Source organism: Petaurus breviceps, unplaced genomic scaffold (assembly GCF_028583685.1).
Source record: "Petaurus breviceps papuanus isolate PSGF00001 unplaced genomic scaffold, PetGlider_PUasm1.0 188, whole genome shotgun sequence".
Taxonomy (NCBI): Eukaryota; Metazoa; Chordata; class Mammalia; order Diprotodontia; family Petauridae; genus Petaurus; species Petaurus breviceps.
In genome coordinates, this window is record NW_027185804.1 from 36,722,863 (window position 1) to 36,747,175 (window position 24,313).

General features: G+C 55.3%; 2 protein-coding genes across 10 annotated transcripts in view; both read right to left on the reverse strand.

Annotated features, from left to right (window-relative positions):
* Nucleotides 1-1,329: 1,329 nt before the first annotated feature.
* On the reverse strand, nucleotides 1,330-12,723 carry CHRM4 (cholinergic receptor muscarinic 4). Its single transcript, XM_069091522.1, has 2 exons — nucleotides 12,567-12,723; nucleotides 1,330-3,369 (listed from the first exon to the last, which is right to left on the reverse strand). Exon 2 carries the CDS (start codon nucleotides 3,318-3,320, stop codon nucleotides 1,872-1,874), a length of 1,449 nt encoding a protein of 482 aa, XP_068947623.1. The 5' UTR covers nucleotides 3,321-3,369; nucleotides 12,567-12,723; the 3' UTR covers nucleotides 1,330-1,871.
* A 3,313-nt stretch (nucleotides 12,724-16,036) lies between these two features.
* AMBRA1 (autophagy and beclin 1 regulator 1) overlaps nucleotides 16,037-24,313 on the reverse strand; it is a 187,212-nt gene continuing 178,935 nt past the window's right edge. For all 9 annotated transcript variants that reach the window (XM_069091534.1, XM_069091532.1, XM_069091531.1 and 6 more), the window contains 3 exons: nucleotides 23,325-23,417; nucleotides 22,250-22,443; nucleotides 16,037-17,573 (listed from right to left, as the gene is read on the reverse strand). In XM_069091534.1, the coding sequence (XP_068947635.1) occupies nucleotides 17,143-17,573; nucleotides 22,250-22,443; nucleotides 23,325-23,417 (718 nt within the window). In that variant the 3' untranslated portion in view covers nucleotides 16,037-17,142. The remainder of the gene's footprint in view (nucleotides 17,574-22,249; nucleotides 22,444-23,324; nucleotides 23,418-24,313) is intronic.

Here is a 24,313-nt window from a genome sequence, read left to right on the forward strand (position 1 = left end):
TCAGGGTTAAGTAACTTGCTCAAGGTCACACGGCCAGTTATTTCTGGGTGTGGTGCTGAGTGTCTGAGTCCGGGATTCGATCTCCAGGTCGTCCCAACACTGGAGCCGGTGCTCTTACTCGCTGAGCCACCTGGCCGCCCCTAAGCAATTGGGGTTAAGCAACTTGCTCAAGGTTACACGGCCAGGTGTTTCTGGGTGGGTGCTAAGTGTCTGAGCCCGGGATTCTATCTCCAGGTCTTCTCAACACTGGAGCCGGTGCTCTTACTTGCTGTGCTACCTGGCCGCCCCTGGACAGACTTTCTTAATCCTGTTCTGTAGGTGTGTCTCCTTCCCCTAATTCTGTCTGTCCTCTTCCCTCTGCCCCTCTTCTTCCCTCCTCTCTCCCCTCTTTTCTCATCTTGTCCTCTCCTCCCTTTCCCTGCCTTCTCTTTCTTCTCTGTCCTCTCCCTTGATTCTCCTGTTTCCTCCTTCCTCTTCCTTCCCTCTCCCAACCTTCCCTCTCCTTTTCCCCTCCTCCCCCCCTCTCTCTTGTCTCTGTTTGTCATGCGCACACACACACACACACGCACACGCACACACCCCCAGTCTCTCTTCCCCTCGCCCCCCATGTTGTGAGTGTTTCAGGCATCTTAGGGGAAGGCCCTGAGGGAGGCTGAGGTTGGACCAGGAGGCCGAACTTCCTTATTTCCAGGGATGCTGAGGGCCTGGAGGCTGCCCTGGCTCTCCTTTCAGACAGATTGCCATTAGTCTCTAGAGTCAGAATCCTCAACATGGAAGGCAAGAACTGGTGGAGAGACTCCCTTTGGCTCATCTCAGACCGTGAAGCTGCCCACGGCGCCAGTCCTATGTGGGGGAATGAGCTACTATGGCCAGGGAGGAGATGGGGGGACGAGGCAGGCTCTGGGGCTCTACCCTCTCTGGACCTACAGGATTTGGCAGCTGGAAGGACGTTTAGTGTTTGGAATGCACGACATAACCCACAAAGGTCATGCAGCCTTGGGAGGGAGGAAGGGGCACTCACTGGCCAGGCTGCAAAGAGGGAAGTGGGGAGGGGACTTACCACCTCTGGAAAAGACTGGAGGGTTGGGCTGAACCCTGCATGCAGGTGGGTTAAGGGCAAGCACTGGGGTTAAGGGGCTGCTCCCAATACAGTTGGACCCTCAGAGCCAAGGGACCTGATTTTCCCCTCCCTACCCCTACATCCAAGAAACCAGGCGCCCATATGCCAAGCCTCCACCTTCTTATGCCCCACCCTACCCATAGTCCTCCTGGCTGGGGCTCAAGCCAGACCACCCCCTCCAGCAGCGGCATTCCCGGCACCTTGGCCAGCACCGCACCCCACCCCAGCCCCTTTCCAGTCACCAGGTGTACGTATCTGACCACCTCAGGTTTTCAGTGAAGTGTGAGAGGTTGGTCCCCTAGAGGCAGACCTTCCCTTCTTGCAGGTCCTCCCCAAACCCCCACCCCACCAATCTCAATACAAGAGTATTCAGCAACTTCTGACCAGAGGTCTGTTGGGTCCTGGCCTTTCTTGAAGTCCTGAGAAGAATCCACAGAACCTCTCCAGAGCCAAAGTCCACATTGGTCCCACCAGCATCTCAACCCCGTTGATCCTGGGGCTGGGGGGGCCATCCCCCACTCCCTGCCCTTGGAGGCCAGGTAACGGGGATGACTCTGGATGCACACTGGGGACATTCCAGTACCTTTCCTGGCCATCCTTTAGGCCACAGAGTGCCTAAAGGGAAAAGAGTGCCACCTGTCCAAGTCTCTTCTCTCCTCTTGAGTGGAACAGGCAGTGGACCAAAGAGAGTCACCCCGGAACCGCTCAGGCCCAGAGCGGTAGGAAGTCCCCATCACGGAGCTGTGCCCGCTTACCTGGCAGTGCCAATGTTTCTGTACTGGCACAGGAGCAAGTGCTTGAAGGTCTTCTTGAAGGTGGCATTGCAGAGGGCATAGCAAGCAGGATTGATGGTGCTGTTGACGTAGCAGAGCCAGTAGCCAATGGACCACACAGTGTCGGGGACGCAGCTCTGGCAAAAGGTGTTGACCAGCACCATGACATTGTAGGGCGTCCAGGTGACGATGAAGGCCAGCAAGATGGCGAAGATGGTCCGCGTCACCTTCCTCTCCCGCGCCGCCATCTGCCTCTTCTTCCTCACCTGGTTGCGGGCAATGCTGGCGAACTTGCGGGCCACGTTGGCAGCCGGGCGCAAGCCGGCAGGCGTGGCAGGGACGATCTCAATGGCCGTCACGCACTCGCTCCCCGTCTGCTTTGTGACGATCTGTATCTTGGACCACTTGGAGGCTGGATTGAGCGCTCGTGGGCGTGCGGGCAGCGGGGTGGATGGGCTGCAGCCAGTTTCGGCTGTGGAGCCCTCGGTCAGGGGCCTCTCCCTGGTGTTCTGGGTGACGCTGGCTGAGCTGGAGTCATTGGAGGTGTCTTTCTCCTCTGGGGGCCGCGGCGGAAGCAGGACAGGTGGAGGCGCCTCCTCCAGCCTTCCATTGCGGATCTCTTCCTTCCCGGGCTCCCCCGGCTTGCGGCTGGGGTTCTTAGTGCTCTGCTTCATCAGGGGGCTCCTGAGGAACGACAGGCTCTTGGCCTTCTTCTCCTTGGGCCCCTCGGGACGGTGCTTGTGGACCCGGCTGCGGCTAGCCAGGGAGATGTGTATGTAGAGCACCGTCATGATGACCACGGGCAGGTAGAAAGCCGCAATGGCCGTGCCGAAAGTGACCGCCGGGTTGGACAGGAACTGGATGAAGCACTGGTTGTCTGGCACCGTCCGCTCCCCTACTACAAACTGCCAGAAGAGGATGGCCGGAGCCCAGAGCACAAAGGACAGCACCCAGGCAGCGGCTATCATGAGGCCTGCCATCTTGGTGGTCCGGCGGGCTGGGTAGGTGAGGGGCTTGGTCACGCAGAAGTAGCGGTCAAAGCTAATGATGAGCAGGTTCATCACAGAGGCATTGCTGACCACGTAGTCCAGAGCCAGCCACAGGTCACAGACCACAGCCCCAAGAGGCCAGTAGCCCTTGATGATATACACAGTGTAGAGGTTCATGGAGAAGGCCCCGATGATGAGGTCGGCACAAGCCAGGCTGAACAGGAAGTAGTTGTTGACCGTCTGCAGCTGGCGGTTGACCTTGATGGAGAGCATGACAAGGATATTGCCCACAACTGTCACCAGGCTCAGGGAGCCGGTCACGGTGGCAATGAACACCATCTCCACCGTCTCGTATCGGTTGGGGGCTGCAGGCATCGCCTGCACAGACTGGCCCGACTGGTTGCTGTAGCTGTTGTTGACTGGAGTGAAGTTTGCCATCCTGGTTTAGTAGTGAGGGCCAGGCACCAGCTGGGATCACAGGTAGACTCTGAGGAGACAGAGAAAGGTGGTTGGAGGCGGAAGAGTGGAATGAGGGGGCAGCAGGCCCCAGAGCCTCCCCTCCTCCACTAATGCCCCTCGCCTCCACCCCCAGCCCTTCCTGAGCTTGGCACTGACATTTTTATGTGTTTTCAGCAGTAACAGTGGCAAAGGGATAACTATGGATTTTATTGGCATCTAGGGAATTCCCAGGTGAGGAAACTTTCTCTACCAAGCTAGGTGGGCACCTTGTCTGATTACTATTAATAACAACCATAATGAATAGTAATGATGGTCACAATAGGTCACACTGAAACAGAACTTTACAGAAGGGATTTCATTGAAGCCTCCAAACAACCCCAGTGATGTAGGAGCTCCTTTTAGCTCCATTTTAGAGAGGAGGAAACTAAGGGCCCAGATCAGTGATTAGCTCTGTGGCCTTGTTAGACAAACCCAGCTCTGCCTCACTTTGAAAACAGTCTTCTACACACTACTCTACAACACAAACAGCTTTTCCCACAAGATCCCCTTGATGTAGATGGTTCAAACGCAACCATCTCCATTTTACAGAAAAGGCAACAGCTCAGTGAAGGGTTGGCCTAGTTAGAGTCAGGCCTGGGATCCAAACCCACACTTAGGTTTCCTTGTTTGTAAAATCAGGCAGTTGCCGTGTTGTCTCTAGAGCCAAGGATCCACGTGATTCACATATGATCTCTGTCGACCAGAGACAGGATCCGACATTTAGAATTAGGGGACGTGGCTTTCATTTACTGCTTCCCACCTGGGTGACCCTAGCCAACTCACTTCCCCCTGGCTGGGCCTCAGTGCCCTCATCTGTGTTGGACAAGGTGATCCTTAAACTACGTTCTAGCTCTAAGGCTCCTGATCAGAGGATGGGCCAGCTTCATTCTGATTCATTAGCTGGCAGAGATGGAGAGAATCTCCCAGCTCCTCAGCCCCTCAAGGCATCGCTTCTGCAAAGGGCATGTCTAGGGGATGTCCCATGCCTCTACCCTCCTGCCATTCCCTGTTCCTGACACTCCCTTCTTTGGCTGCCATCCCCTCTCTTTATGAGTTGGTGAGATCCTAGACGGTCTCACTTTGGGGTTTTGGACTCCCAGGCCAAGTCCAACGCATAGTAGGTGCTTGGGATAAATGCTTTTTCACTCATTCATTCCACCCCTTCGGTCAGTCAGACAACCAGCACTCACTGTGTGCTGGGCACTGTACTTAGCACTGCATAAACAAGGACAAAAGCAAGACTGCAATGGAGAAACAGAGATAACCAGGTCTATGCGAGACACAGATGGAGGGGATGGGAGGTAATCTCAGAGAGAAAGGAGAAGCCAGAGATGAAGGAGAGACCTCCTCAGGTATGTTCAGTAAGAGAATGTGGTGTCATTGAAGAGGAAAGGAAGGGGACAAGCCCTTGATCAGTCCCCTTCTGGGTGGTAGGCGCTTAACAAATATTATCGCATCTGACCTCACAGCAACCCTTGGAGGAAGGTACTATTATGTCCCCATTTTACAGGTGAGGAAACTCAGAGGTTAAAGTGACTTGCCCAGGGTCACCTAGCTGGCAGGTGTTGGGCTGGATTTGAACTTGGGTCTTCTTGACTCCAGTGTCAGTGTTCTATCCACTTTGCCTTCTAGATGCCTTTGTATTGGCCAAGAGGCCAATATTGTGTCTGGAGGGGAGTGAAGTATATAAGACTAGGAAGGTAGGAAGCAGTCGTAAATGCCAGAGGTTTTCTACGTGCTCTGGGAGGTAATTCATGAAGTAGGAGTTGAGCATTCCCTTTGGGAGCTGAGTGGGGGCAGGTGGGTAGAGACACGAGGCAGGGAGGCATGCTGGGAGGCTCTCGCCTCGGTCCGGAAAGGGGTGAGAAGAGCATGACCCAGGACAGTGGCCTTAGGAGAAACCAGGACATAGACGTGTCAGCCTTTGGCCACGGATCTTATCCGTGCGGTGGGTGGTGATGGAGCAGAGGGGAACACCAAGGTTGGGGGCTGGGGGGGCCAGGAAGGATGGTGGTCCCGTTCAGGACACTGGGGATGGTGGGAAGAGGGGAAGGACACTTGAGTGTGAGGTACCCCCTAGACACTCAGTACAGAGGTCTACATGGCAGTAGGTACTTGGGAAGAGTGTAGGGGTGAGTACGTGGACCCAGTGATGGCGGCAGCTACGGGAGCTGATGGCTCTCCAAGGCAGAGCAGGGGAGAACAGAAAGGTGCCCTTGTGAGCAGGTAAAAGGTGGAGCTCACAGCCTTTGTGACCAAGACCCTGAAGCCAGCAACCAAAGGCTGAGATGTGGGCTGGCGCGACTTTGGAGCTCCTAAGTCCAACAGATTCATTTTACAGGTGAGGAAACTGAGGTCCAAGGTCACCCAAGTACTAAAATCCAGAACGTAGGGAAAAGTCATTTTCTCTTTGAGAAAGTCCCTTCCCTACTCTAAGCCTCAGTTCCCTCCTCTGTAAAATGAGTGGGTATTTGGATTAAAAGGTATATTTAAAGCTCCTTCCAGTCTTCAGAGGGAGCTTCATCCCCAGGCCAGAAACAAGTGGCCAATGGCATTTCCTGACCCTTGCCCCTGTGGGCACCAGCCTGAGAAGAGCCAGCTGCCAGGACAGGGAGGCGGTGGGAAAAGCCTTGAGTATCAGACCAGAGCCCAGACAGACCGCTGATGCAGAGACTCCTTCCCCGCTTGTCAATTCCAGGCCGGGCTCTCCCTCCAGCTTCCCTGCCTGAGCCATCTGTGAGCCTGCCTGGGGGTCACCGGCTCCCTGGAGCTGCTGACAGCCCACTCCCCCGTCCCTCCTGCTGCGGGCGTGTTTACAGCTCGGACTCCAATGCAAAAACCACACGCAAGCTTCCTTTTCCTACCATGGCACCTTCCCCCCACACCCTCCCACGGCAGCCCAGGCAACTCAGGGTGGCTTTCTCCTCCCGTCTCACATATGCCACGGCTCGCAGGCCCACACCTGGCACACGTGTGCACGCCTGAGGGCTGACACGCCTCGACACTCACAGCCTCAGCTGAGGGCACTGTCACACTCACGTTCACACACATATGCAAACACACACATACACTCAGTCAGGTACACACATACATATACTCACACAGTCACACATACACACCCTCACACATGCTCACACACCCATACACTCAGGCACACACACATATACTCACACACAGTCTCACACACACTCAGGCACACACACACATATACTCACATACACACACACACCCTCACACCCATACACTAAGTCAGGCACATACACACATATACTCACACACACTCACACCCATACAGTCAGGTACACACACACATATACTCACACACAGTCACACACACACATACTCCCACCTCAGTCACTCAGTCACACGCTCTCACACACACACACTCACACTCTCTGGCTCCAGCAGCAGCCGAAGCACTCTACACTTGTAAACATCCTTGAAGCAGCCCCTACTTAAGACGTAGATGTGCAAAAGAGGGCACCCATGTGCAGTGTTCACAGGTTCCTTGGGCAAAGCCTCCCCCCCAAGCACCCACAGGTAGGTGGAGGGGAGGCCTGGAAGTCAGGAGCCCTAGGATGGAGTCCCAGCTCTGCCGTGAGCTCAGGGGGTGATTTAGGACAACTCACCTCTGTGTCTCAGGCCTCAGTTTTCCTCATCCATAAAATGAAGGGATTAGACTAGATAGTCTTGTTCTACTCTGACATTCCATGTTCCAAGGTCCCTCCCAACCTTGATATTCTAGGTTCTAAGGCCCTTCCTAGCTCTGACACTGTAAATTCTAAGCCCCTCCCAGCTCTAATATTTTAGGCTTTAAGGTTCCTTTTCTGATAGATGATGGACAAAAGACAAAGCTTTGTCCTGAAGGCCCTCACTTCCAACCCTGGTGTGAGCCCAGGGGTAGGACGATGGGTGCCAAGACCTGTCCTTCCTCTGGGCCTCGCTACTCTTCGTGGGTAAGTGCCCCCCACCCCCGCCCAGAGTAGAGAGCACAGTCAGGGTGGAGGTCAGCACCATGGACACAGGCTTAATGCAAGACTCTGTGCTAAGGGTCCATAAGGCTATCACCTACCCTGGGAACCTCCCAAATGTGGGCACAAGTCAACCCTTCTTAGCTTCTAAACCCCAGGCTCCCTGTCACTGCTCTGGGGGCCCACCTGGGCCTTCTCACCCTGCTTCTCTTCCTGCTCTTGCTCAGATCTAATGCCAGTAGAAATGAGGGTCACTAAGAAACTTCAGGGCAGGGGATGAGGAAGGAGAACCAGGGCCAAGAACCAGCTGCCCTTTGCCTGCCAGGGCCTTGGCTTCCCCCAGCCCCCCCCCCCCGCTATTTCTCTCCCCTTGGAAGTTGTTTCAGGTGAAAGGTAGGGCTCATCTGTGCTCAGCGGGGAATCATTCCCTTCCTGCCTTCCCCTCTGCCCATCAGTCTCCTCATTTGTAAAATGAAGATGTTGAATTAGATGACATTTAAGACCCCTCCCAGCTCTGATGTTCTAGGTCTTAAGGTCCTTCCCAGCCCCAGCTCTGATCTTCTACATTCTAAAGTCTCTTCCAGGTTTGACATTATAGGTTCTCAGGAAATCCTAGGTTCTAAGGCTCCCCTCGCCAGTTCTGACATTCTAGGTCCTAAGGTCCTTCCCAAGTTCTTAGGTCCCCCCCGCCAGTTCTGACATTCTAGGTTCTAAGGTCTCCCCCGCCAGCTCTGACATTCTAGGTTCTAAGGCTCCCCCTGCCAGTTCTGACATTCTAGGTCCTAAGGTCCTTCCCAGGTTCTAAGGTCCCCCCTGCCAGTTCTGACATTCTAGGTTCTAAGGTTATAAAGGTCCAGCTGGGAAATCACTCAGGTCTAGTTCTGGATCCCAAGCCAGGCCCCAAACCTTGCCAGTTCTGTCTGTACTATGGATGTCATAGCTGAGGCCACCTGTTTTGGCAACAGCACACCCTAGACTTGGGGCTGTGTCTCTGTCCCCAGGATGTCTGACATGGAGTCTCCTGATGCCCCCTCCCCAAATACTTCTATTCCCTTCCCCCCATGACAAGAATTCGGGTGCCTTGAGTTCCACCTAGTTGGGGACTGCCAGACTAGGAGAGTAGAAAGGGATCTGGCTTTGGATTCCGATGCCCTCTCAGACACTCACTAATGCCTCAGTTTCCTCATTTAGAAAATGGAGGTCTTCGTGTCTCTAGCACTTACCTCATGGGGTGACCTTTATAAGGTCAAAAGAGTTGATGTCTGTAAAAATGCTTTGCAGAAGGCAGCAGGGGGGTGGAGGAGGGACTGGGCCTAGCTCAGGAAGACCTGAGTTCAAATCTTGCCTTTAATACCTCCTGGTTCTGTGAGCCTAGGCAAATCACTTCCATCTCTCAGTGCCCAAGCCTCTTAAAAAAGTCCTAAGTGGGACACTGGCTGCTCACCTGCCCTGGCAGAGGGAAAGTCCTCACCAGGGACCCCTCTACCTCAATAAAAATCACTCCAGGAAAAAATAATTCTTTGCAAACCTCACAGCATTGTGTAAATGTCAATCCAACCCCCTCATTTTACAAATGAGGAAAATAAGGCACAAAGTTGGGGGGAGGAAGACTTATTTAAGGTCATTCAGAGCTAGGATTTGAACCCAAGACTCCAGATTTTGACTCCAGTCCTATCTCTTCTAAGGAAGCCAGGGGTCCCCACTCCCTGCTCTGGGGAGGAGCTGTCAGGTACTCCCTGAATCAGTGCCTTCACTTTGGCTGTCTCTCCTATTACACGGTTTCTGTCTTGTAGGTAAATGGACAGTTTTTGGGGGGCTGTGAGCTCCCAGAGCCTGGGGGGGCCACATCTGCCTTTCTTTGTAGCCCCAGAACTTGGCATTGCCCAGTGCCTGGCAAACAGAGAGCTCATGATGAATATTTACTGTTGTTGCAGCTGAGAAAACTGAGGCCCAGACAGAAGTGGTTTGTTCAAGGTCACAAAGTCGGTACAGGACAAAATCCAGGGGAGAAATCATGTTTGGATTTCCACACTCAGCGTGTTTTTCTCTACCCTCTCCATGGTAATAGGTGGCCACTTCCTTCAATGATGGCTCCAGGTTGAGAGGAGATGTTGTGTGTGTATCTGTGTGTGTTCATATGTGTGTGAGTCTGAATGTGTGTGTGAGTGTTGTGTGTGTGTGTGGGGGGTGTCAGGGAGAGAGGCAGAGGAAGGGTTTTGTGAAGCTGGGCACTGGCACAGTCCTGGCCTGGAAGGGATCCCAGAAGTGTCACACTCACGGGTCTGTGAGGGGGAAGAAGGTGTCGGGGAAATGGGATCCTGCTTTTTTTCCCCTTCGAGTCCCCAGGGTTTTAGTCACTCTGCAGTACAAGGGGAGGGAGGCAGGCACCAGCTCCAGACACGGAAGAACTCTGGGTGGGGGGTGGGGGCATCCATAGTGGGGCCCCTGCTGGGGTTCGTGCCTGCAGCAAAGAGCTGTCACTCTAGGGAGAGGAATGGACAGAGAATCCCCCTCCCCGGCTTCCACGGTTACTGTCCATCTCCAACACAGTACTAACCTGGCCAGGCAGGTAGGCAGTCTGCATACTGAAGAGACTGAAATCACCACTAGATGGTGCTGTTGGCCCTACCAGATGCTCAGCAGAATTCTGCCTTCTGATGGGGCCAGAGCTTTGGGAAAAGGGGAAAAGAAATGATGGAGGAGAGGGGAGAGGGGAGGGGGTGGAGAGAAGGGCAGAGGGAGGTCCTTGTCTCAGTCTTAGAGTCACGTCTTGCTAGGGAGAGGGGTGATGCTGATGCTGATTTCCCAAGTCGGGTTTAGGGCTTCTCAGCCATGCTCTGAGTCCTGGAAGGAGACCAGGGCTGACCAGAGTGGGGGTGGGCAAGCAGCGATGTCTGCCCCTCCTGAACCTGGAGAGGCTGAGGGTGGAGGTGGAGGGGTGATCAAGGAGGGGCCTGGGTGAGAACAGGAACGGAAGGGAGGGAGCTGATTGCAATCAGCATGCGTATTTTTTGTCTAGGGCCTCTCCCACATTCACATACTGAGTGTGTGTCTGTGTGGATGGACCCCGTGCATGCATGTAAATGGGCATATGTAAGATGGGCATGTGGCCAATGCTGTATAGATTTGTACAGGCTCGGGGCCTTAAAATGTCAGGCTTTGGAGGAGGACAGCAAACAAAAACTGAGAAGAAAAAAAGAGAAGAAGTGCTGGCTACCCCCTGGGCATGACTTTTAAGGCCCCAGTCCCAGGCTCCTTCTTTGTGGAAAAAACAGGGGAAGATGGAGATGCTGAGGGATCCAGAGAGTCTGCAGGGGAAAGGGGCAGAGACTTCAGCTAGTGCGGCTGGGAAGCCCTTCCCACCTCTTCCAGGGCTAGCTTTGCAAGATCAAATTCTCTCACTCTTATCCCAAGTCAGAAACTAGGAAAAAAAAAATCCAGTTTAAAATCTCTCCTGCTCCATTAAGGGGAGGGAGGTGGGGGTGGGGGTCGGGAAGATTCCAGTCTAATTCCAGCTTCCTTCTCCCCTTGGGCCAAAGGAGTCCTTTGGGGGGGGGCAGAAAGCTTCCTGTTTCTGCTCTGCACACCCACCTTGCCCCCAAGTATGATGGAGCTCAGGCCCTCCCCATCCATCAGGACAAGGGAGCTCTGAACTGGGAATCACTTAAAAGTTGATGCTTCTTCATAAGAGTCCAAGGTAAAAGGGAGAAGAGGCCACAGCCTTGAGGAAGGGGCTGGCATTTCTCCCTTTGGGACCAGGGAAAGCTTAGAATCTTATGGTGCTGCCACACAAGGCCCTGGCACCTTAATTAAGTGCCTGAATCTGGAGAGCTCCGTTGGGGAGCAGTGGATCAGCCCAGTGAATCACTGGATCAGAGAAGACATTTGGGGCTTGCCTGTCTGGGACTCGGGAAGACAGGTCACAGGAAGAGTTCTAGGCCCCACAGGGTCAGCGCAGGAGCAGAGGGCAGATGTGATGCTGCAGCTAGGTGTTGCCCAGGAGGGGCTGCCCAGATCTGGTTCTATAGCGAGCTCAGGGCTCTGGAAGACGCTGGCAGGAGATGAGCCCCAGAACTTGCCCTGGGGATGGTGCTCCTGTGTCCAGTTCCCTAGCTGCATGCAGTGGGAAAATGCAACCCCTCACAGTTTCCTGGATGGGTGGGTGAGGGAGCACTCCCTGAGCCCCTGGCTGTCATCTAGAGTGAACTCTGAGGTCCTTAGTGACAGCACCTGCAGGGGCAGCACGCTCCAGGGTCGGTCTCCACCCGGGTCTCCCTCCAGTCTCCAGGAGCAAGGGGAGCTCAGCCCTGGGAGCCGTCTGGGGGTGCCGCGTTGCCATACGGCTCAACAACCACTGCCGCCTGAGGTCACCCATGGTGATGACGCCATGAACCCGATTTTGGCGACTTGGTTCTCCTGGGGGCTGGAGATGCATGGAAACTACAGTTTTGTCCTGTGGGGTCGCAGTCCCCACTAGCTCTCTCCCTCCCCAGGATTAGGGGTGGTGAAGGGCCCTAAAGTGGTTGAAAAGATCCATTGGAATCCTGTCTCCCTTTAGCGGGGGGGGAGGGGGGGTCCCTTGAAGAGAGCTAGAACAGGGAATGTGGAGTCCCAAGGGTGCGGCTCAGGTTATACCACACATAAAAAACCCTGGGGGATGGATGGGTGGGTGGGAGCTCACGGACATCTACGAGGCCTCAGCTCGGGGAAGGGGGCTCAGGCACCGGGCTTGCTTGACTGAGGTGCACATAGGGGGAGAAATGGTCCCTGATTAGACTTGTCGCTGCTCCCGAGGATCCTGAATCAAGAGGGAGGCTTTCCCGGGTAGGAATAGGAGTGGCGCTGCCAGAGGCTGTGGCGGAACCGCAGAGACTGAAGCTCCCCCCGCCCCCTCCCCAAGGCCAGGGGCCCGGAGCCAGGGGCCCCAGGGTCATTTCGGAGCTCAAAACCCAGGTGAAGTTGGGAGCAGGCGCCCGCCCTCCTGTCCAGGGCCGCTCCTTGGCTGTGCGCTCCCCGACGCCCATCCACCCATCGGCCCACCCCTGAGGCCAGAAGCGGTCCTCCTTCTCTGTGGGGGCCTCTGGTTCCTGACCCCACCCCCAGAGCCCAGGGCGCCCCTGCGGGGCTCTAGACACCCTCCTAGGTTCCATCAGTGAGTCGGTCTGCTCGTCCAGCCCCGGCGGGAGCATCCCGCGCCCTCTCCGACTGCACTTACCGGCTGGGCTGCGCTGCTCCGGCTGCCCCGAGGCTCCTTCAGCACCCGGTGGGACAGACAGGGGGGTCGGTGCGGACTGGGCAGGCAGAGCAGGGAGGGGTCGGGCGAGGGGCGTCGGGCCTGGACCCGGGCAGACGGGCGATGGCCAGGTGGCGGCCGCGGGGACCGTGCTGGAGCTGAGCCGGACGGGGGGCAGCGGCGGTGGCGGCCGCGGCCCGGGGTGCGGAGGGGACGGCCCCTGCTCTGTCCGCGGCTCCCGGCGGCTGTGGCTCAGAGTCTCTCTCACCCTCGCACTTTTCCCCGAGCCTCGTGATGTCACGGAGAGACAGCCAATCAGTGCGGGGCAGCCCCACGGGCTGCCGGCCCCGCTCGTCTCCCCTAGTTGCGCCTCCCTCCGCGGTGCTGTGCGCCGCTCTTCGCGCTAACCCGAGGGGTGCCTGCGGGAGCCCGGCCGCTGGCCCTCAGGGCTTCGGCTGCAACCTCCCGAATGGTCCTGGGACTGCTGCAGCTAGGCGCCCGGGAGCGGGCTTCCTGGGGATCCCAGTGCGTGCATCTGGGGGAAGCTGCCACCGCCCCCAGGAAAGGTCACAAGGTTCCCGGCCGGAGCTACCGCCCGGTGCTCTGTGCCTAGTGCCCCAAGTCCGACCCCGGCTCCGGGCTCAGCCCGAGATCCCTGACGCCGCTTCCTTCCCTCTGTCCAGGGGTCGCCAAGGGGTGTATTGTTGCGAAGACGCCGCACCTGCGGCTCTGATCAGGAGGACGGGTCCCGAAGTCACTGGACGTCAGGTCCTGAGACTTACTTGTGGCCCGAGAACTTTGGCGATCGGCATTCTGGGCAAGGCAGTTCGTGGGAGGCAGGGGTGGGGGGTAGGGGCGGCTAGGAGCGGGAGAGGCAGACTGGAAGGACGAGAGGGGGCCATGGAGAAGTAGAGGCTCCTGTGTACCTCATCCCCCCTCCACACGCCTATTCCTTTCCCCTGACTTGGAGGTCTGGGCCCCAGGATGGGCGCAGACTCCGCTCGCAAGGTCCACCCTTCAGATCCCTCCAAAATCGTCCGAAACGAGCGCGCCTCGCTGTGGATGGCTAAATGGGCACTATAGGTAAAGGGTAGGAGTCAGTGGGTGGGGCAGGTTTGCTCGCGGTCCCTTGGGATGGAGTCGAGTGTACGGGCTGCCGAGCTTCCCGTCAGTGGGGATTCCTGGCAGTGTGGGGCCCACAATTCTAAGCCTTGGGGGGGGGGGCCTTAAGGAGACCCAGCCAGGGGCGGGTGCCCGGACGGCTGAGGCTCTGCTCCGAGCTGCTCAAGCTCTTCGAGTTCCCTGGCCCCAGCTGCTCAGCCTGCCCGCGCCTCCTTTGCCAGTGGCCATAGTGTGAAGTGGGGAAGGGTCACGTTCCAGGCCTTCCTGGATTCCGCCCTTGGCAGCAGTGACTGTCACCACATGCATCCCCTTCCCCCAGCCTTGCCGAGATGCCTCGAATCGGCTCTCCCAGGATGCTATAAACGGGTTTGTTCTTTCTAAGGCACAACCTAAGCCCCGCCCAGCCCCCGCCTTCGGGCATCTAAGCCTTCTGGGTTCCAGCCTTCTACTCCCTAATCTATACCAGGCTCTTCCCCTATCTGCCAGGGACCCGGGGCCTTGCGGGCTGCGGAGCGACGGGCGAGGGTGGTGGGAGGGGCAGGGAGCTCCCTGGCAGGCAGGCGCCTGCCTCTGCGCACACCCCAAAGTAACGGGGTCAGCTTCTTTCCAGTAGCTGACTGGATGGGCTCTGAAAGCCGACAGACAGCTTAGGGGCCTCTGGAAAAGCCCCCGAGGCAGGAGGCTGGATGGACCAAGCGAGCGCCTCGTCCTTGGACATCGTCTAGCACCTCGCTCTTGGGGTATTCCTGGGCACTGCTCTAGAGAAAGCTTTTGTGAGTCTCGGCCAAGGCTCGATAAGTGCCCTCCCAACTTGTGCTCCTTTGAGCCCTGCCACAACCTGCAGAACCTCAAAAATCCACCACCACCACAGCCCAGGGCTTTCTGAAATTCAGAAGACAGGTGTTTCTAAGAATTCGTCTGAAGACTTTCTGCGCGTTGAATCCCCACCTTGCATATGCCTAACCTAGGTCTTATTCTACCCCTCGTGAATGAAGAGTAAGGGGCAAGAGTCTGTTTCAAGGCAGGTTCTTCGGTGTTAGAGGTTTTCAAGACCAGGGAGAGGGACCAAGGCGACACTTCCTAGAGCAGGCAGAAAACCCTTGCTTCCCGGTGCAGGGAATCAAACATTCGGAGAGGGGAACAAATCTATGGACCAGCTGGGTCCTCACTACTTGTTCCCCGCAAATACCAGAGGTCTTCAGAATCCCAGGCAGGTCAGAGAAGTTCCCATGCGGTTTCCTTATGTCCCAGAAGATGGGAGGCAGAGACCTACTCCTAGGGCAGGGAAGAGGTCAGCATCCAACCCTGGCTGTTTTTTTTTTTTGAAAGACTGCTCCAATCCAAGGCTCTGTCTGTCCCTCCCCAGCCACTCCCGTATGTCCTAGCTTAATGAGTGACCTTTTGTGTATGCATTTTAAAACATAGGTGTCACACCCTCTGGAATGGCAGAATGGAGAATGAAGCAAAGCAAAGGCTAAGCAGGGAATGCCTTTTCCTTCACTACAACCTCATTCTTGGAGCTTGGACTTGGATTCCACCCCCTTTTGGAAGGTTCCATGTGTACCATCTCAGGACTATAAAACTCAGGGGCCCTGTCATGTTAGCGTTCAATGGACATTTCCGTTTCTCCAATTCTGTCTTCTTGGCTCTTTGTGGGCACAATGGGGAGGCACATGGGGGGCACCAGGGAGAATGAGATAACTGTAGTTTCACCTTCATCTTTGTAGGAGAGCCCAAGTTAATGCACCATCTTGTCTCACTGAATTCTGCTAATGGTATTAACATTTATAGATTTGTACAAATGAATGTTGACTGAGATTGCTTTCACATTATGTCACTTGACACTGGGCAGGCTAGGAGCAGGAGGCCAGACTGGGTCCTTCAGACACTGGATGGAGGAGGCCAACGCAGCCTAGCCTAGCTTGAGAACACAGGAAACCAGGTAGCCCCTGAATGGGGTCCATAGTGTTGTATGGGCTTTCACTGCTCCCTGGGTCACAGCCCCTTTTCCTGGCTCACACCGGGTACACAAATCGCTTTTGCTTTTTGGCCAGGGAAGCATCCTTAGGGTGGTCGAGCTCTTCAGAACTAATAGTGGGCAAGTGGGTATTGTGACAGAGGGTATTGTTCGGTTCCAGGGAAGGAGCACAGAGAGGCATCGTCAGTCTGCACAGACCAGTCACCAGAGTCAGATGACATAGGCACTCAGACCAAGTGTTGGGGTTAAAGGTCAGAATGTCCTGCCAGGAAGAACCCGAGGGAGACATTTTTGGGAAGGGCATGAGAACCAGGCCATGTGGCCCCAAAGCAATGCAAAAGCACAAAGAAAGGAACAGAAGGGCAGCCATCATTTTAATGACATTGATCTTTGGTGTTTCCCTTGTTAGCAGTCAGACTATCCCCCCTCTCCTCCCACCAAAATGTCTCTATGATGAGTTACAAACAGAAAGGAAATCACATTGCTTTATACTAAAAACAAAATCATCAGAGCCTTGATTTCTCCACTAGAAACTACATGTACAGTTCAAGATTTCACATGCAACACCTGACATGACAGACTGATACCGCGCCCTTGGACCCGGAGCCGCACCCCTTGCCCAGCCCTGAGCCAGGCAGATGCCCAGGGTCATAATACTGACACATGAAGCCACTGCTCCGGTGGGCGCTGGGGAAGGGTCTTGGTGAGCCAACCCAGAGGCAGGCTGTCCTGCGACCCACCCCTCCTCATCCCAAGCTCCCTGAGTGAGCTCCTGCCCACTAGTCTCTGTTACTTCCCTTTCCCTGGGGAAAAAAATCCTCAGTAAGTGAACTGACCCCATCACCATACAGCTGTCCCCCCACCAGTTAAGTTCTTCCCAGAGCTCAGACTAGATGCCCTGGTTTGAAGCCCTCTCTGGCTAAGAAAGCCAAGGGATAGATCAGAAGAGGCCCCGACATGCGAGAGAGTTTTGAGGGGGCTAGGATACTCCTCCTTTCTGGTGGGTTAAAGTCCCAGTAGCCCTGCCCTGGGAACACAGTTGTCCTCACTTCAGGCTTTCCCCAGGGTTGGAAGACAATTTGTCCTCATGGCCATTAGGCCTTTTCCTATCCCTTGCTCCATGAGAGAACAGGACTCATCGTGAGAGAAACCCAATACCATCTTCCCAGAGGCCCACTCTGCCCATTTTGGGCCTTGGTGCAGAGAGGGTAGTACCGAGTGATCACAGAACAGGGGAGTGGGCTGGTCACGAGGCTCTGGTGTGTATGTGTGTCCCTGGACTCTGGAAGGTTAGTGTGGGGAATGTGGCCCCAGCTTCCCCTCTCCTTCCTCCCTTGCACCCCAGCGGATTCCCTCTTTGTGGCCAGCAGCTCCTCTATGTGCACAGTTTCTAGTCAACTATGAGGTCAGGTCTCTGCTCAGCAGTATGAGGGGTGGCACCCACGGGCACAGCTGTTTCTACCTATCCCTCGGCTCTCCACTAGGGCACCCAGTGCTGTCAGAAAGGTGGCTGTTGTTGGTTAGGTCACTGTATGACATTGGTCCCACAGTGTTTGGGGAGGCTGGCCTGGCAGTCCCCATCCGCTGGCTCAGGCCTCGCTCTACCAGCGGCTCCAGCTCCGACAGGCTGCGGCCCTCAGGCTCCGGGGCTGGCCCTTGAGAGGTGGAGGGTCGGGGAGCCACGCTGTCACTCGGCCCTGGCTCTGTGCCTGTTTGGGAGCTTCTGTGGATCCGATGGCTGACGATGATGTTGTTGCCAAAGCCGCCCATGGAGGCCATGGTGGTGCTCTGCTCTCGCTGCACCACCGCCGTCATCCCACCCTCGGCCATCAGCCTCTGGATCCTGGTGAGTGCGTCTTCCCCTCCTGGCCCGTACTCTGGACCCTCACCTGAAAGACACAAAGCGGGTAAATTAGGGAAGGCCACACACCCAGCTGCCTCGGGGGATGGGGGAGAGGGCTAATGGGGCAAATCTGCACCTGAGAAGGACCCCCAGCATTCACGCCTCAAGGTGATGGAAGAGGCTTTACAGATGGGGAAACTGAGGCAGAGCCCAAGAAGTGACCCCAGCCTAGGTCTCCTTCCACTACTGCACAAAGCAGCCCTTCTTCCGTGTCCAGGGCCTGGGGTTGCCCTTTAGACAATCTCACCCTCTGTCCAACACCCGGGAGCACTGCCTCACGTGCCCCGGGCACCAGGGGGTCAGAGTCCAGACCGTCTCATGCTGTGATTTTACAAATGAGAAAAGTCACCTGCCCAATGTCGCACTAGCAGTTAGGAAGCGGTCACCATTTGAACCCGGGGCTCTGGCTCCTTTGGGGCCCTCTCTTCCTTTGTTAAGACAACGTCTCTTCCCTAAGAACCAGGAGACCACACTCTGCACTAACTTGGTGTGCAGCCTTGTGCTCAGAGCTGCCATCCCTGCAGGGATGCATTCATTCTGTCTGAGTGTGCAGGGGCTGGGGACCTTCCTGGGCACCAGAGTTCGGTCCTAGCTTCTTTCATCCCTGCCCACCCCAGACCGAGAGGCTCCGGCTTCACAGCCCTCATCTCTGGCAGGCTGAGACCTGGGCGAGTGGCCAGCAGCTCTTCAAAACCCGTTCCTCTCTGGTTTTTGCCTTTTGCTTTTCCAGGGAGGTCTGATGCAGAAGAAGCCAGCTCCATCCCTCCAAGAGCCTCCTCTCGCTCAGCAGATAGGAGGAGCACATGGGGGGCGGCAGGCCGGCATCTCTGCCTTGGCATCCCTTTCCCTTTCACTGATGGGGGGATCGGGCTGAGGCAACTTTACTAGCCAAGTTCCGGGGCTGCCTGTGCTGGACTGGGTGGACTCCAGCTGTTCCCTGACCTGCTTTTATATTTTTCTGTTGACAGGTTGTTTTTTTTTTTAATGAGGCCTCCCTTAGTCCCTCACTGTCCCAGTCCCTTCTCTGTTTGTCTTGTTAGAATCAAGTTTCCAGGGCACTTTGACCCCAGCCATTTCAGAGGCCCCATTAAATTCTCCTCACTAAGGCTCATGCTTCCCCCACGCCCTCAGGCAGCAGAAGTGAGCTACTGGATTCTGCTGCATCCAGCTTGTCTCCAGACCCACTAGTGAACTCCCTGTACTGCCTGCCTCCACAAGATCCCTTAGGCAGGAGAAGGCACAGGAGGAGGCTTTGCTTTCTTGGGGGAGATTCTCTAACAAGAATGGGTACCCTGAGATCCCCAGCAGGGGGTGGTAACTGGGGATGGCCCTGGCTAGTTGTACACACTCCCAATTTCCACCATTCCCTGAATGGAAGAGAGGCCTGCTGCTTTCTAAGAACTTGGTCTGTAGTGAAACTATCCCCAGCACTGTCCCGGGGCATGTGCTGGGCTGGCAGGAGTCCCCCTGGCATTAGGACTTAAGATGCTGGGCTCTGTGCCTAGTAAGTTAGTGACTTTTGTAGTGGCCTGTTTCCAGGGGCAGGACAGTGCCACAAGAGCTGCTGCTGGGGCCCAGAGAGCCTAGCAGCAGGGCAGGGCAGGAAGAAGGCCAGTACTGTTTCCTCGGGACAGCTGTCAGCTTAGGCCCTCAAGTTGGGGCCAAGGGCCAGGCTGAACTCTGGTCATCCTCAGTCTCCAACTTCGAATCCAGGAAGGGGGTCTGCAGGGCTGTGTGTAAGCAGCTTCATCTCAGGTGGGCAGAGAGCTATGTCTTTCCCAGGGCTGTCTGGAGCAAACACTAGCAACTGCTTTCCTCATCCTGGGGGTTCCCTGGGAAATGGCTGTGGAGTCAGGGTTCTGGAGACAACAGGACTTCAGTCTTTCCTCTGGGAGCAGAGAGAGAGAGCTCAGTGCAGACTCCAGACCTTCTCAGCAAGCTCTAGGCCACATTCTTTATTCAGAGGTTGCTGGATCAGCTCTTTGCCACAATGCCCTGGAAGGGAGACTGGCCGGGAGTGGAGGCTTTCACTGAGACCTCAACCAGCTCTTAAGCCCCCTCTCCACCATACCCGGGGGGCCTTGATGACCAGGCAGGACCTGCAGGGAAGGAGCTGACCCATAGGATGGAGTAGCAGAGAAGCCAGGGAGGACAAGGAGCCCTCTCACAGCCTGGCCCTCCCATACGGTCAGGCCCAGGGGACAGTTACACTGGACAGCTGCAGGATGCAGAGTGCCAGGCCCCCAGCGGCTCCTCAGCCTAAGCTCTGCACTCCCCCCCCATCCCCTCATTAGAAAGAGGAGTACAGGACCCTGACCTGCAAACATCCTCTGCACAGCACTTGCTCTGGAAAGAACTCAACAGATTGCAATCAAATTTTCATAGAACCAGAAAATTAGAAGTGGTCTCATAACCCTCACGCACTGGCTGATGGGGAAAGAGCTGGGGGGTGGGCAGGCAATTAGCAAAAGTACAGCTCTTTTCCCATTAATTATGAGCTGGCTCCCCTCCCCCACCAGGAGGCAGGGGAACCCCTTTAACAGCTGAGAGAATAACCATGTGCAGCTCTGGAGAGATGGGGATCCAGGAGGGTCTCTTCCTGCCCCTGTGCCTGCCCAAGATGCTTTGCCAACCAGCTTTTGGCTGACTGTTTTGTAGGCTGGGCGATGGGGCGATGGGGTAAAGAGATCAACTTTCTGCTGCATGATAGGGAAATTCAGGCCCAAAGAGGGGAGTTGAGGCAAGTCACAACCTTGGTTCATGGCCACTCCTTCCTTCTGGCTCCACTCTTGACTCAGTGGGTCAAAAAACCCCAACAAAACCCATTTGAAAAGCACAGACCCCACGAGGAGAGCCAAGGCAGCTGCTGCCAGACCCAATCCATCCCTCTGCTGCTACGAGGTCTTGTGCTACCCATCTTCCTTGGCAGATCCTTTTAAAGGGATCTTTAGAATGGCTAGAGCAGGGTGATCCTGCAGGAGGACTTGGTGTCACTGGCATCCAGAGTGTATTGTTGTGGAACTGGAAAAGAGGTAGCGGGGTTTCCTTTAAGAGCCAGGATGCCTGCAGACTCCAGATGTACTGGGCTTCTGGTTGGCTCAGTCCATACAGGGGTCTGGCAGGAGTGGCTCCAGGGCCCGTGTGGTCTGGTTCTGTGCTGGCTAACAGGGTTACTATACCCTAGAGGCCAGTGTGATTCCTGGCCACCCCCTGGCCCCTGATCTGCTCTGAGGCTTCACAGCCCAGTACTTGGAGGCCAAAAGCCATGGCTTCAGCTTTATAGAAATCCTGTGGTTCTCTGGTTCGGGAGGCAGGAGGAGCTCTCAGCTACCCCGCCCTTGACGTGGCTCAATGTCAAATCTGGCTCCTGGGCCAGCTGCTCAGGTGCCCTCCCTGACAGTGTTCCAAACAATGAGGTGGCAGTTTGTGAGCAGCATAGAGCAGGATGGGGCCCGTCAGGGAAGCAGCTTGAAAGTGCTCAATCCTCACGCTAGGGAGATGGGTGCTTCCCTGTGGGGAGCCAGGCGATGGTAAACTCCTGACTCTGCTTGGTCCCCACCAGGTTCCGTCCTCTGGTGGTCCCTCTCAGCCACGAAAGTGTCTGCTTGTCAGCTGCCTGGTTTGAAGTCTGGGCTGGTTCAGGGAGGTAAGAAAGCTTAGGAGTGAGAACAGGCTATTTAACACAGACGATGACAGACTCCAAAGAGGCTTGGGCTTTGCTGTTTCAAAGTGCTAATTGGTTCTTACAAGTTGGAGGCCAGCACCCAGCATGGGGGCTAAGGCTGCCTGTGTCCCACCCACCAGGGGCTGGCTGGCAGGGCGGGGCCTTCCACTGACTGGAGGGGAGTCACCCTCTAAAGGATGGAAGAGCCCGCCCCAGAGGACTGAAGCAGGAACCCTGGCAGGGGAGAAACATTCCAAAGGAGAAGGGGCTGCCTGAAGGGCTGTGGTTGCCCCTCCCAGGCTGTTCAGGGGGCCGACTATTGGCACCAGGAGGTGGGAGGTGGCCTCTGAGCTCTCTTCCTTCCAGTTTGGAGAGTGTGATGCCATAGCCTCTGTCTGTATGCACCTGGAGAAGAGCAGAGACCCTCCCACCATGCCTGCCTCTTACTGTTGTTGGCAGGGCCTTGAGGGTACATGGGTTTGCCCTGCTGATGCTATGGGACACAGTAAACCAAAGGGAGTAGGAACAGGGGAGTATGTGCCCAGAACTTGTTCTGAACTGGGCGCCAGGAGCAGAGCCCTCAGGAACAATCAGTAAACATGAAATCCCAGCGTCCTCCTGACTTCCCTACATGGAGAAGGAGAGGTTTCGTACCCCTTTGTCTGGTTTCTGGCTCCCAGGAAACACTGGCTCTACCTGGGATAGATGGAGTCTCTGAGGAGCTGTGAAAGTCATCCTAGATCACCCTCCTCAGGCAGGCTGGGGAGAGACCCAATTCATGGAGGAGCCTGGTCCAAGGAGAAGCCACTCGGATTAATAACATGCTGGGGATTCACTACGAAATATCTCAGTTCAGGGAAAGCTCAACTCTCCACCGGACTCCTGAACGTATCAGCTGCTTCTCTCATAACAGCTGAGCCCAAAGGTGACTGCCCCAGAGGAGCAGGGACTACTGTATTCCTCCCCCTCATCCCCATCCCCCCCCAGACAGCTCCTACCTTCACCAGACCCTAAGGCTGCTGCCCCGAGCTCCTGGACCTCCCTCTCTGTCTGGGTTTCGGCATTTTGTAGCTGAGGTGCCAAAGTTTGGGTGCCCTGAGATGTCACTGAAGTGGTCGGGTGCCGGGGCTGGAGGCCAATGGCATTCATTAAGCCCATGTCCCTGTCTGTCCTCCACGTGGCTCTGCTGCTTCTAGACAGAGATAAAAAAAAATGAAGTCAGGTCAGGCTTTTTGCAGCTCTCAAGAGAAACAGACTTTCCAAACAGTGACCAGGCACAACTCTGAAAGAAGAGGGTTTCTGTGCCAGGCCTCCCGTGTTGGGGGGACAGTTCTACCTTTATCCACCTTCCTCCTCAGACTGACCTGGCCCACTTCTCCCACTGGGATAGGAATGAGCCTTCTGAACCTGGTGAGGCAGTCCTCGTTGACAGACACTTAGCCTGTCACTGGACCTGTCCTCAAAGCCTTTCCAGCTTGGCAGAAACCTGTGAGAACTTGGGTTCTGCTGGCACAGGCTTGGAGAGCCCACAGTCAGCTCCCAGCCATGAGGCGGCATCAGAAGAAGAGGTCAATAGAGAAGCTGGATAATTCAATAACGAAAATGAACAGCACCAGCTGCGTGCCTTCGAATTAGATTTAAGTCACTCTGGGGAATTGAGGCTCTAAGATTCTCTGACCATCCTGGGGAATGAACAGTGGACTCTTCCTGGGCTATATGGTACTCTCTCTCAAGAGCAGCCCCTTTTCTCCAATTAGCCTGTGTCTCTGCTTCCAGAACCTCACTTCGTTCCCCAAAACCTTGGCCTTTCAGAAGCAGGAAATAGAAGCCACATTCCAACTTCCTGGGCCAACAGGCTGCTAGTGGTCACCTAGCTTGGGATGTACCTTCATGATCTATTGAGCAGGGACTCAGATGTAGCAAGGGGACAGAAGAATTATAAAGAATGTTAGGGGAGAGAGCGAGGGAGAAAGAGGGAGAGGGATGGAGACAGGGAGAGAGGGAGAGGGATGGAGAGAGGGAGAGGTGTACCATTCTAGCTGGCTGCTCTTCCCCTCCTCCCCAAACACTTACCCAGGCCTCTCACTGCTCCTGCTGTTGGAATGGACGGTGAAGACTGTCTCATTCAACTGGTCCCAGTAGTACTCAACACCAGAGTTTAAGGCCCTAAAAGGCAGAGGTGGTGGAGGAGGAGATGTTGAAGGAATTAGAGAGGGGACCATGAAACCTTTGGCTCTCCAACCCACTCCCCATGACTTTGTGGGCTTGGGCCTGGAAGTAGTCTTCTCTTCCCTTTCCTAGGGATGGAGAGAAAAAATGGAGGAGAAAGAATACATGGTCTTGGGTTTCTTCCTTCACTAAGATGCTCTTCTAATGGGGAAGGACAGGCACCTTGTTAGAAGACAGAATTCCTGTCCCTCTAGTTCTAAGTCTGCTTCCTCTTCCCCTGACAGATGTCAACTAGGAGGGCAGAATGGGTCAGCAGAATGAGTGAGGGACATGAGTCCAAGTCCCAGAGTTGATACTCATTAACCATGGCTGCCCATGGCAGTCACTTAACCATTCTGAGATGGAGTCTTCTCATTTGTAAAATGGGAATCACACTTATATACTTAAGCTCATGGGCTCAGAGGTGAAAGGAGCCTTAAAATTTAATCATTCCATCTCATCCCTCTCATTTTACAAACATGGGCCCCCCTCATTGCATCCTCCACCTTTTGAAGGGTGAGATCATCATGAAGGCAGGTGAGAGGCACTGTGGAACCTGGGAATGAGTGTGGAATCTGCTGTTCATGCCCTGTCTAACTGGGCAGTCATTTGATCAGGCCCATCTGTAAAATGAGGGAGAAGGATGAGGTGATTCCCCCAAAGTCTCTCCCAATTTTTCTGAAATCTAGACCCAGAGAAGTGAGTGATTTGTAGTGTAAGATATGGAGCCAGGATCTGAACGCTGGTCCTATTGTCTTCAAAAGTCCAGGCCTCTTCCTCCTGGGTGGCTTGGAGAAAATAAATACATCAACAAGCCTTTGTTAAGCACCTACCTACATGCCAGATGCTGTAGG

What these genes read in the sequence shown, in the direction of transcription:
- CHRM4 (XM_069091522.1), bottom strand. Translation starts at nt 3,320, where the DNA reads ATGGCAAACTTCACTCCAGTCAACAACAGCTACAGCAACCAGTCGGGC.